This window comes from Callorhinchus milii, unplaced genomic scaffold, assembly GCF_018977255.1.
Source record: "Callorhinchus milii isolate IMCB2004 unplaced genomic scaffold, IMCB_Cmil_1.0 Scaffold2, whole genome shotgun sequence".
Taxonomy (NCBI): domain Eukaryota; kingdom Metazoa; phylum Chordata; class Chondrichthyes; order Chimaeriformes; family Callorhinchidae; genus Callorhinchus; species Callorhinchus milii.
The window spans coordinates 42,644,930-42,656,853 of NW_024704743.1; the positions used below are offsets into that span (position 1 = coordinate 42,644,930).

At 40.1% G+C, this 11,924-nt stretch overlaps 1 protein-coding gene across 1 annotated transcript; it reads left to right on the plus strand.

The window, feature by feature from the left end:
* The first annotated feature begins 5,991 nt into the window (after positions 1–5,991).
* On the plus strand, positions 5,992–11,342 carry mc4r (melanocortin 4 receptor). The gene is made up of 2 exons (XM_042346605.1): positions 5,992–6,042; positions 10,344–11,342. The coding sequence occupies exons 1-2, from the start codon at positions 5,992–5,994 to the stop codon at positions 11,340–11,342; spliced, it is 1,050 nt and encodes a 349-aa protein (XP_042202539.1).
* The last annotated feature ends 582 nt before the right edge of the window (positions 11,343–11,924 follow it).

Sequence of the window (11,924 nt, forward strand, 5' to 3'; positions counted from 1 at the left end):
GGAATGAAAACATACTCATCTCTTGTCAATGCTTCAGAACTGCTGACTGCACAAATGAAGCAATCAGTTCAGCTGGAATTTTACAATCTGCTTTGCCTGCTAAACCTGCATTGCTTTATCTCATCCGATTGAAATAATTGGATTTGTCGTTTGACAGCACTTTAATGTTGACAAGGAATATTTGCATCTCACATGAGAAAGAGAGGATTATATTCGTTGATCCACCTCAGAGGCTACGTTTTGCTGAAAGAGTTATTTTACTTATATTACCCTCAGTTTTTCAATCGCAAACTTGCAGAGGATATCACCTTGCACTAAAATATTTGTTGTCCCAGTGGCCCCATATTTTCAAGCAAGACTTTTCTTTAAAAGAGAGCATTTCAATAGGAAATTAAAAGCTCCCATGTTTATTTGTGTTACATGATCATCAAAACATTGTGACAATTGGGTATCCTGAGAATTAAGGTAATACTTGGGACAGACGATTGTGGGTTCAAACCCCAAACAATGACTCGTCTTGGCTGATACTCCAGCCCAGCACTGAGGGGATCTCTGTATTGTTGCAGATTCTGCCTTTTGGGCATGTGGACATTTCCTAATACCAACCAGATATTTCAAACATCTCAATGTGTGGTAACCATATGCTAAATTTACCATATGCTACCAAACTGCAGGTGTGCATTTACCAAAACTCGACACATTCAATTGTTTTTGGATTGATTTATACATTCCTTATTAAACATTTTCACTGAAATGTTAAACCAAGGTCCCATCTGCCTGTTCAAGTGGACAGTATAGATCCCATAGCACTATTATCTAAGACAAGGGAGTTTTTCCTGGTGCCCTGGACAACAATCTGCCAAATAAATATGGTTGTTTGCTATATGGGTTGTCATGTTCGCCTACAAACACAAAGTCTCTCCACTTGATAGTAAATCTTGTTAAACATTTTGGAATGTGAATGGTGATATACCAAATGCAAGGATTATTAAAACATCTGTTGAGAAAAATTTCAAATTACCATACCTCCAAATATTGTTATAACATATATTTTAAAGTGTTACATCCCAAGTTTTTAAATATATTAATTTAACTAAAGATTACATTACAAAGATATGTTTCGGGAAAAAAACTTCTCTCTGCATTTGCTAGCAAATCATGGCACCAGTCCTATTCATGCACACTGTTAGAGAGGGTGTTTTGCGTGAATTATTATGTTGTGCTATTATTAACCATATTAGTATTATTAACTATCTCCAATTCTGAATGACAGGTGCTTGTAATTGACATTTTTTATGAAGGAAGTGAGAAATGAGTTTGCAGAAATTTAATACCATACATCGGTGATGTCACAAACTTGACTTTTAAAAGGCAACTGTAATTTGTTATTGTCTTTACACGTTTGGCCAGTGATTGCTAAAAAAAACAATAGTATGTATCAATGAAGATCAGAAAACATAAATTTTGTAGCTGGACATTCTAATACAGAACAAATAGAAATGATCCTGCATTTGATATAACAATTCAAAACTCGGCCACCCATATACTCACCCACTCCAAACCCCATGCCCCCATCACACCAGCCTGGCCAGGCTCCGCTGGCTCCCTATTACAGAATGGATCAACTTCAAGACTCTCACACTGTTCTACAAATTCCTTCATGCTCTGGAATCTCCCACCTCTCCGACCTGCTCTTACTCCCCAGTCCACCACCCATCACCTTCGCTCAGCTGGCACCGGTCTCCTGCTTATATTTCATTCCCTCCACTCCACAATTTGGCAGCCGAGCTTTCAGCCACTATGCCCTGAAACTTTGAAACTCTCTCCCTTAATCCGTCCTCCTTGCCCCATTTTCAGATCACGCCTGAAGACCTTCCTCTTTGACAGTGCTTTCAACCACCTCCCCCCTCCACTCGGGGCTCAGCGTCGGGCTCCACCACTATTGAGACACTACCCTGAAGGGCGCGACATAAATGCAAGTTATTCTTATTTAATTCTTTATCAGATTACAAATTAAAAATAAAAACAGAAGTCGCTGGGAACACTCAGCAGGTCAGGCAGCCATCCATGGAGAAAGGAAAGTGAGTCAATGTTTTGGGTCCACGACCCTTCATCAGAACTGGGGAGGGAGAGGCTTTTAAGGGTTAACAGAGAGGGGGGAGGCAGGACAAGGAAGACAAAGGAGAAAATGGGGTGGAGGATAAGGGATGATGGATTAAAGATGATATAAAACAAAGCGGGGGGAATTGCAACAAAGCAGGGAATTGCTGAGTGTTCCCAGCAATTTCTGTTTTTGTTTTCAGATTTCTGGCACCTGCAGTATTTTGCATTTTGTTTACAAATTAAAAATGATTATCATCATCAAAAACAATTCATTATTGTTTAAACCATTAGTAATTTGGTTTCACTGGCTTTCCTTTCCTAAGTTACTGTTAGGTGTCTGCGCTGTTAGAAGACAGAGCATCACTGAAACCAACAAATCATTACCAATTTCTTGTTAATAACATTGATCTCAATACTGCTGCAGTATTTCAATGCTGCTGCTGCTATATTTATACATTAATCAACCTGCTAGGACATTGTTCCTGAATGCACACAAGTGCTTTTTTAAATCCTTGCATTTGATATTGCACCTTTCCCATCCAAAACATGTCACAGGAAACCTATAAGATCATCAAAGGGCACGATAGAGTAAATAGTGGGCGATTGATTCCCCTGGTTGGAGAAACTAAAACCAGGGGTCACAACCTTAAAATCAGTGGCCAGCCCTTTTGCACTGAGTTGAGGAAGAACTTCTTCACTCAAAGGGTGGTGAATGTATGGAACTCACTACCCCAAAGGGCTGTTGACGCTCAGTCCTTGAACATATTCAAGACTGAGATAGATAGATTTCTTGTTGCAAAAGGGATTAAGGGATATGGGGATAAGGCAGGGTCAAGTTATTAACTGGAGTTAGATTAGAAGATCAGCCATGATTGAATGGCGGGGCAGCCTCGAAGGGCCGAATGGCCTACTCCTGCTCCTACATGTTGTTATGTTATGTTATGTTATGTTATGTTATGTTATGTTATGTTATGTTATGTTATGTTATGTAATTGCTGTGTGTTTTGTAGGTGAACAGAGCAGCACAGTTTGCACAATTTGCACGCAACAATGTCCCACAAACAGCCATGAAGTAAATAACCAATTTTGTTTTGGGGAATGTTGGCCAGGGCACAAGGAGTAATTCTGCATCTTTTAAAATATGGCCGTGGAATCTTTACCGTTTACCTAAACAAGCAGATGGGAGTCCAACAACTCGTCCAACAAGAAGATCAATAACTTTCTGAATTTTGTTTCCCCTTGTGGTGAACTTTGGTATTGAAAATAATCAAGAACTTGACAAGGTATAAATAAAGTTGTACAGCATAAGTCACAGGAAGTATTGCAAAGGGCAATTTCAGAACAGATACCAGGAAGTTTTCTTTTACTCAGAGGTAATTAACGACTATAACAGATTGCTAGGAAAGGTTGCATGAGGCCAAGATTCTGGATTCTTTTAAAAAAACATGCTGTGATGGGAGGATGATCAGGAGGGTAATCTGGAAGGATGAAATCAAACGAGCCAAAGGGACTTCTTCATTGAAATCATTCATGTAATCTTGTGAAGTGATATTGAACATTAACACAGAAGATGATTCTGATTTCTTCCAGCCCTGTCAGTGGTCTCTGCCCAATGGTTCACCCATGTTGAAAGCTGCTCTGATTGTGCCAAAGAAATGTGATTGATTTTTGGACTGAGACGTGTATAGATCCCAGCATGTTAGCAATGGTGTGCATTGCCTGATTCTGTGGCGCACATTAGCTGAATGTTACTTCAATACCTTTCTGGCCTAAAATGTCTCTCCTTTAAACTATTTTCCCAATAATTGAATGAAAGTGGAAGCAATTCATTCCTGACAAAGCAAATGATGATCCAGGAGATATTGTGCTGGAATAAGAGTTAATTTAAACATAAAGCAAGAGTTTAGTTAATAATTAAGTAGGAAGGCCCTATCCCTAAAACAGAGTCTTAAATGAGATAATTCTCCATTCAAGGACACATTTTTTCTCGCTGGCGACATTTCCTCCCTCCCATTGCTGTTCCCATTGGACGGGAAGAGGACTGATTAGTGGCAGCTCCGAGGTGATTGACATCCTGAAGCACTCCACCCATTCAGAAGCGGATCCAGCTGTCAATCAACTGTGATTTCACTCCTCCCATTCCCTCCCTTATTTCTTTCCTGTTCTTCCGCCCCCTCACTGATTGACACCCTGCAACTGCTTGTGAATGGCTGGAGTACGCTGTCAATCAATCACAATTTGACTCCTTCATCTCCATCCCGGTGCTGCTGTAGCTGAATGGAGACATAGAAGTGGTGGATGCAGCGCAGCATTTTGATTAACCAGAATAAGAATACAAACGAATCAGGGTTGGCCATTTTATCCGATTTATCCTGCATCCGGGATTAATCCCGGATGCAGGATAAATCGGATAAAATGGCCATCCCTGATTCATTTGTATTCTTATGGCTGGCTTCCACTGTATTAGCACTTGTTCCAGAATCGTGAAAAACTTTTATTTTCCTTGACCCGCCGATGATCAAAGGGTTAAAAATACAAATTTTATTAATATAACTGTGGATTCTGCGTTCAAGCTGAAAGATAGTTTTATAACATTTATGTGTAGCACTATTAGCGGATATAGTTGAGCATTGTCCCAAACTTTCACCTGCAAAGTCGATGAAAATGAAATTCATATAAAAATTTATTTTAGTGCAATCGAACCTTGAAGACCACATTAAAGTGCCTTTTGTTAGTTTGAAGGTCTAAATGTAACAAGTAATTTAAGGATTACACCTACAAACTATTTCTATTTCACTGCGCTTGCAATGTAACTCACCGCAATATTTTTATCAAGGTGATGGATGACAATGATGAAAAGAATATTTTTCACTTTGTGACAGAAATAAATCCAAGTGAGAAAAGTAATGGTTTTATCCATTGTCAATGTTTAAATTATGTGTCAGGATCGCACAGGAAGCAATTTTTCATTCTAAGGTGGTAGAAATCTGGAATTCTCTTCCCCAAATGCCGTGGATGCTGGATCCATCCACACCTTCAAGAGTGAGGTTGATAGATTTTTGGTAGGTCAGGGTGTTAAGGGATATGGGGAGAAAGCGGGAAATTGGAATTGAAAGGATTAGTTGAGGTACAGATCAGCCATAATCTAATTAAATGGCGGAACAGGTTCGAAGGGCTGAATGGCCTACTCCTGTTCCTATGTTCCACAGTGGTAGCAGTCTTATCTCTGAATAAGAAGACTTTGGATTCAAGTCTCATATTCTGCAGTTCAGTGGTTAGAACACTCGCTTTGCAAACGAGAGACCTAGGTTCGATTCCCTGCAAAGCGAAATGTTGGTCAAGTTTCCTTACTCCACACGCCTCTATTTACCTAGCACTAAGCGGGAACCTGGTTAGTCAATTGGCAGATGACTTTTCCAGGGATAATAATACCTTAAAAAAAATAATAAATTGGTCACCCATTCCACGACTGTCGCCTTTCGTTCACAAAATATACAGTCAATTCACATTACAGTATATTCTGTGAACCGCTTTGAGATGTCTCAAAGCCATGATAAGGCACTATATCAAATGTAAGGAATATCATTATTTTTATTATTATGTCGGGATGTGGAATCACATCATCTAAGGTGACATTTCAATGCAGTGCTGAGGTGTGTTATACTGTCTTGGGATGAGACGTTAAACCAAGGTAGATAGACCTTGGTTTAACATATCACCCAAAGGATCTTTAACTTGTAATTATATATGTTCAATGATTTTGTGCATTTATCTTTACTGGGGAAAAATAAAAATGCTCATTTACATCAATGGATGAACTTGGAGAGGATTTCACTCCAACATGAGGTTATGTTTTACACAGGAGTCTACGTGATGAATCAGCTTACCATGAAATTACTGTCAACTCCCTTGGGCTCCTTTGTTATTAGAGCCACTGAAGTTATGTGAAGCTTCCCATTACTGTATATAGTTGTTTTGGATCACTTGCTCAAAGATCACTTGGAGTAGCAATAATCTGATAAATAATAGTAATAATCCTTGCTTTGGATATAGTGCTCTTCACATTGAGAGGATATCTTAAAGTGCTTCACAAGATTTACTGTAAACTGCAGTGACTGTATTTTGTAGGTGAATGAGGAATATCCTCATAATAAGGACCCTCTTACTATTAATACTTTATATCAATATGGAAGAGAAGCCATGCCCCTACCACACTAAAGCAATGCAAAGCCTGAAATCAGGCTTACTCTTCCTGCTCTACATTATTATTATTATAAGACGGGCATACTAAACACGAACATACATCATGCAGGCTAAAATCCCAGAGGCCCTCCAACTTCCTCACCCTGTGCCCGCTTTCAAGGCACATTTCAAAACATACTTCTCTGACAGCATTTTCAGTCATCTCTCGCCTCCCACCTCTTTGGCTCCCACCCTCAGTTTAGTTGATATCCAACAACAACAACAACAACTTTATATAGCCCCCTTCATGCAGAGTAGCATCTCGGAGACCTTAACAGCGGTGGTGCTTAATGCTGAGCCAGAGAGGGGGGTTGGTGACCGTAAGCACGGTCAAAGAGGAAGGTCTTCAGGCATGATCTGAAGATGGGGAAGGAGGAGGCAAGGCGGAGGGATTGAGGAAGAGGCTTCCATAGTTTCAGACCATCGATAATGGAGTGGAGGGGCCAGAGACGTACAGGAGGCCAGAAGCAGCTGAGAAAAGGGCAGAGATACTGAAGTGGGGTATAAGCAGGGGTGGGGTGTAATTAAGCAACGTGAATGACTTTGGGGTGTCTTCCTGACTATGTAAATGTAAAGTTTATTGTATTAAAAATTTACCTAGTCTTAGACTGTAAGAATATTTTCTTTTTAAATTTAAGATCACACAGAATTGTATAACATTCAGTCTTAAAATGGAAACTGGTTTTCTGGTAGTTGTGAACAGAATGAAGATTGGTTTTAAGATTGTTGCTCAATCTTAAATATTGAGATAAAATAGTCTTGCAAACTAAGACTACATGGAATTTAAGGCCCTTCAAGTCTGGTGGAGACTTAGGATATGAAATTAAGTCTACACATTTTGTGTTCGCCAACAAACATGCACAGTCACTCCACTTTACAGCAACTACTGTGAAGTGCTTTGAGATGTCCTCCTGATAGGAAAAGCACTTGTAATACCTAAAAATTCCCCTCGTCAGTAAATATACCGATTTTAGTAAACCAGCATATCATATTCCTACTGTAATCTCAAGCAAGACCAATAGAGACCATTGAAGAATTCTCCCAATATCTGAAATAAATTTCTTCTATGCATGAGTCCAGATAAAGAGTGTTCATTTTTGCGTGATACATAGGGGCATACTGAGGCCCTTACAAACATAATAGTGAAGGGAGTGGGGAAGGTACAGCATAAAATCTTTGAGAGGGGACTAAGTGGCCAGCAATGCATGGGCCAATTTTAAAACCTGAAGTTGCATTGGGAAATAGCTCTGCGAATGTAGTCACGGGTAGAGTAAGCATAGAGAATTGGCGAGAACTGGATGTGCTTAATATGCAATTGAAATCAACACATCAGAATATAATGAGAGCTTCACAATTGATTCTGTTTCGCACAGATTAAAAATTGTCTCTCAGTTCCAATGGTCTTGAGTCTAAATTAATTTTCGTGGATCTTTAAAATGATATATCCCTGGTGATATGTGTGCACAAAATACAGATTAAGAAATCAATAATAAAGAACAAATTTGAGATTGTTTCTGGCAATATCCACATCTGAATCTATTTACTTCAATGATATTTGTAAGCATTTGATATTAAATCCAATTGCTTAATAGGTGGGATTGGTTCTCTGACTTTTCATCTTCTGTGCAGTGAGAAGCATCTTTAGTTGATTAATGTGCATCAGATAATCTGGAAATGCTTGGGTGCTTTGCAGTGAAACAAACATTAAAGGTGCCACATTGAATGCAAAGATCAACAACATGAGCCCAGTGACTCTGTCCGTTTTACTTGGAAATGCTGCTACGCAGAATACACAGAAAATTAACACTGCTGTGCTTTGAAAATTTGCTTCAGAAATAGCCTATGGGAGTTTCCTTGAGAGAGGAGCGGTTACATAACCTTAAATCTGTATTGCACTCACGTTTTTCTTTGCTTCGTTATTCAATGCCAGACCTTTGTGCATTTCTTGCATTTTTTTTGAATAAGTCATTAATATTGGTATTACATTCCAGTCTGCCTTGTGTTTCAGGTCGATGTTAAGGTGATACCTTTACATAACAATATTAATAATCCTTGCATTCGATATGGCACTTTAATGTTGTTTCACTGTAAAGCGTAGTGATTGTGTATTTTGTAGGTGAATCTAAAAGATCATGGATTGGGGGGATGGGGAGAGTTCCATTTTAAGATTAATTGGCTTTTCCTTCAGCAAAACTACAAAGTGTGAGGCTCGTCTCATATCTTCTGACTAATTAACCTACCAGTGGACTTTGTGAATAAAGGTTCAACAGGATAGTTCCCACAATACAGCGAAAGAATTTATATTGTACGTCACCTCATTAGAATGTTTAATTCTTTAGTAAAACACTTCAATGTAACACATGCTTAATACCAGTGTCGTCAATCTAGTGTATATCTTCCTCAGTTGGTGCAGGAGGCCCAGGCCAGTCAAGCGGAGGCAGCGGGTTGTGTGTTGGGGGTTGATCAGATCAGAGAGGTAAGCAGGGGCCAGACATGAAGAGATATGAAAACAAGCGTGAGGATCTTGAGTTTGATCTGTCCAGTGATAGGAAGTCAGTGGAGCTTGGCTAGAACTGGTGTGAGGAGGGTATTGAGTTTAGTACGGGTGAGTATGCAGTCGGCAGAGTTTTTGAACAGTTAGATTTTGTGGATGGTGGAGCTGGGGAGATCGGGGAGGAGGGCATTTGAACACTCAACTATTACATTTGATTTTGAGCATTTCACACAGGAGGACAATTCAAAGCGCTTCACATAATATATTTTGTAAAGTGGAGTGCCTCTATTTTGTGGATGAAGTAAAGCAATATTATACTTCTCTTTTAATTTATTCCTAAAGCTAGAGTCTGGATAAATAATTCTTGCATTTAATGTTGCACCTTTCATGTTTGGAGGGCATCCCAAAGCACTTCACAGAACTTACAGAAGTGAAGTAGAAGGACTGTATAGTTGTAGACAAACATATCAGTCCAATTGCGCATAGCAATGAGCCACAAACAGCAATGAAACAAATAAACAATTTTATTTAGGGGATTGCTGATCAGGACACTGAGAGAAATTCAGTGGGAACTTTAACATCCTCCTGAACAGACAGACGGGACCTTGGTTTCAAACCTCATCCATACAGCATAACAATATTACATTAGGTAACACTAAAAGTGACAGGCAACTTTCCACAGCTCTTTTATGCACCTTTTGATGCGATGGATGTTTAACATCACAAACCATATGCACAAACCATCAAATTAAAGCTCCCTAGCAGTTATTAACTGGATATTACAGTGGAAACAGATCAGCACAATTCAGTTCAAACATAAAATGATTCTATTTGATATTTTCTTTTGTATCTTTTAATGAAGACCAGATTAAAAGCAAGCCAGGAAAGATAATGAAAGGAGAAGCTTTTCCTTAAATATTTTTAAAAAATCATTGCCAGTCAAATTGTTCCTGAGTTTGATAGGTTGAACTGCAGAGCAAGGTGGAGCATGTTTCCCACAGTTTCATACAGTCTGTTAAATATGTGAAAGGTGATCATTTCTTGCTAAATCGTCTACCGAGGACAGCTTTGCTGTTGGTTTCTGTGTTGTCGTTTTTTTTAAAGACAAACGGTATGTTCACATGGATTGCAATCGGAAGAAACAGCAAACTTTCTATTCTTCTGACAGCATCATTCAAGCCAGATCTGTTGTGGACAGCAATGAATGCAAGCTTTAGAAGGCCTACGAAAAACAACATATGAAAACATATCGAGGGATTTTGGATTGTGTTTTTGCGCGGCTGTTTCGAGGTGGATTGGTTTAAAAAAAATCTGAACAACAGATGCAGTGCCCACTGCTGAACAGTAAGCATCCAGCAGCAATGTTGAATCTGCATCATGAGACCGAAGGCATTGCAATACGAACAGGATAAAAGCTTCAACCATGAACACCACTTTCTGTCCTGTTCTTACTTCAAAGAGCATTGCCTGCTTGTTTTGTGACTGAACAATTTGTCCCGACAAGGGTTTGGTCACTGCAATGAATTCCTCATTCTCTCACGGGCCAGTGGTAACCCTGCACTTCAGAAACCAGAGCTTTGCTGGATTTACCAACACCAATGGCTCCCACAGCAAGGGCTGCTATGAGCAACTGTTGATCTCCACAGAGGTATTCTTAACCCTGGGCATCATTAGCCTCCTGGAAAACATATTAGTCATCACAGCAATTATCAAGAACAAGAACTTGCACTCGCCCATGTATTTTTTTATCTGCAGCTTGGCTGTGGCTGACATGCTGGTCAGCGTCTCCAACGCATGCGAAACCATCACCATAGCCTTGTTAGAGAGCAGGCACTTGTTGGCTGAGGACAGTCTAATCAAGAGCATGGACAACGTGTTTGACTCTATGATTTGCAGCTCTCTCCTGGCCTCGATCTGCAGTTTGCTGGCGATCGCCGTGGACAGGTACATCACCATATTCTACGCGTTGCGATATCACAACATCATGACGGTGAGGCGTGCGATGATCATCATCAGCGGCATTTGGATGGCTTGCACGGGCTCAGGGATCCTCTTCATCGTGTATTCGGAGAGCACCATGGTCATCATCTGCTTGATCACCATGTTCTTCACCATGCTCACCCTGATGGCCTCCCTCTACGTTCACATGTTCATGTTGGCTCGCCTGCACGTGAAGAGGATTGCGGCCCTGCCCGTCAACGGTGCCATCCGTCAGGCCACTAATATGAAGGGGGCCATCACGGTGACCATCCTGATGGGAGTCTTTGTCGTGTGCTGGGCTCCCTTTTTCATGCACCTCATTCTCATGATCTCCTGCCCTTGGAACCCTTATTGTGTCTGCTTCATGTCACACTTCAACATGTACCTAATCCTCATCATGTGCAACTCGGTGGTGGACCCCCTTATCTATGCCTTCCGCAGCCAAGAGATGCGGAAAACCTTCAAGGATATCATCTGCTGTTGCAGCCTACGGAGTCTTTGTGAGCTGACAAGTGAGTATTAAAAGAAGTGGAGAAGCCATGTGCTCTTTCAGCAATCCTTTTTTTCCACTGAACGACTCCTTCGGAACAGGATGAAACAAACAAAAGTTCAACCAAGCCTTGACTGTAAGCTTTCTAAAGACCCGATATTGCAGTGTACTTACTATTTGTCTCGTACTATTTAAGACTGGTAACCTTTAATTATAAGCCCACTTTCCCGTGGAAAATGTTGCATTGAACTCAGTAAACAATGTCACTTATGCTCCAAACGATTAAGGATAGTCCACATTTTAAATATTAATTATTGAAGTGCTCTTTGCTGCAACTTCTCAAACTATTATTTTGTTTTAGAAGCTATAATTTAAGCCTTTTTTGTAAGCCCTAGAAGATTTTTCTGCCTTCAAGCAAATCCTATAGGGACATCAAAGAGAATTTCTTTCTGAGGTTTTCTTGCCACTGGTTAGAAACACCTGCTTTTACTGTGTCAAATTTGACTGTGATCCGATAGCACATGGTTGCTTGCGATGGCCAGTTTTTGTCAGTTGCTCTGTATTCCTAATTCACTGCTTCCGCCCTTAACTACAGAGCTGTTAATTAATTTTGAG

Excerpts from the sequence above, each read along its gene's own strand:
- mc4r (XM_042346605.1), top strand. The coding sequence starts at position 5,992 with ATGAAATTACTGTCAACTCCCTTGGGCTCCTTTGTTATTAGAGCCACT. Across the intron at positions 6,043-10,343 it reads TTGTTATTAGAGCCACTGAA|GGTTTGGTCACTGCAATGAA; the intron begins GTTATGTGAAGC and ends TGTCCCGACAAG.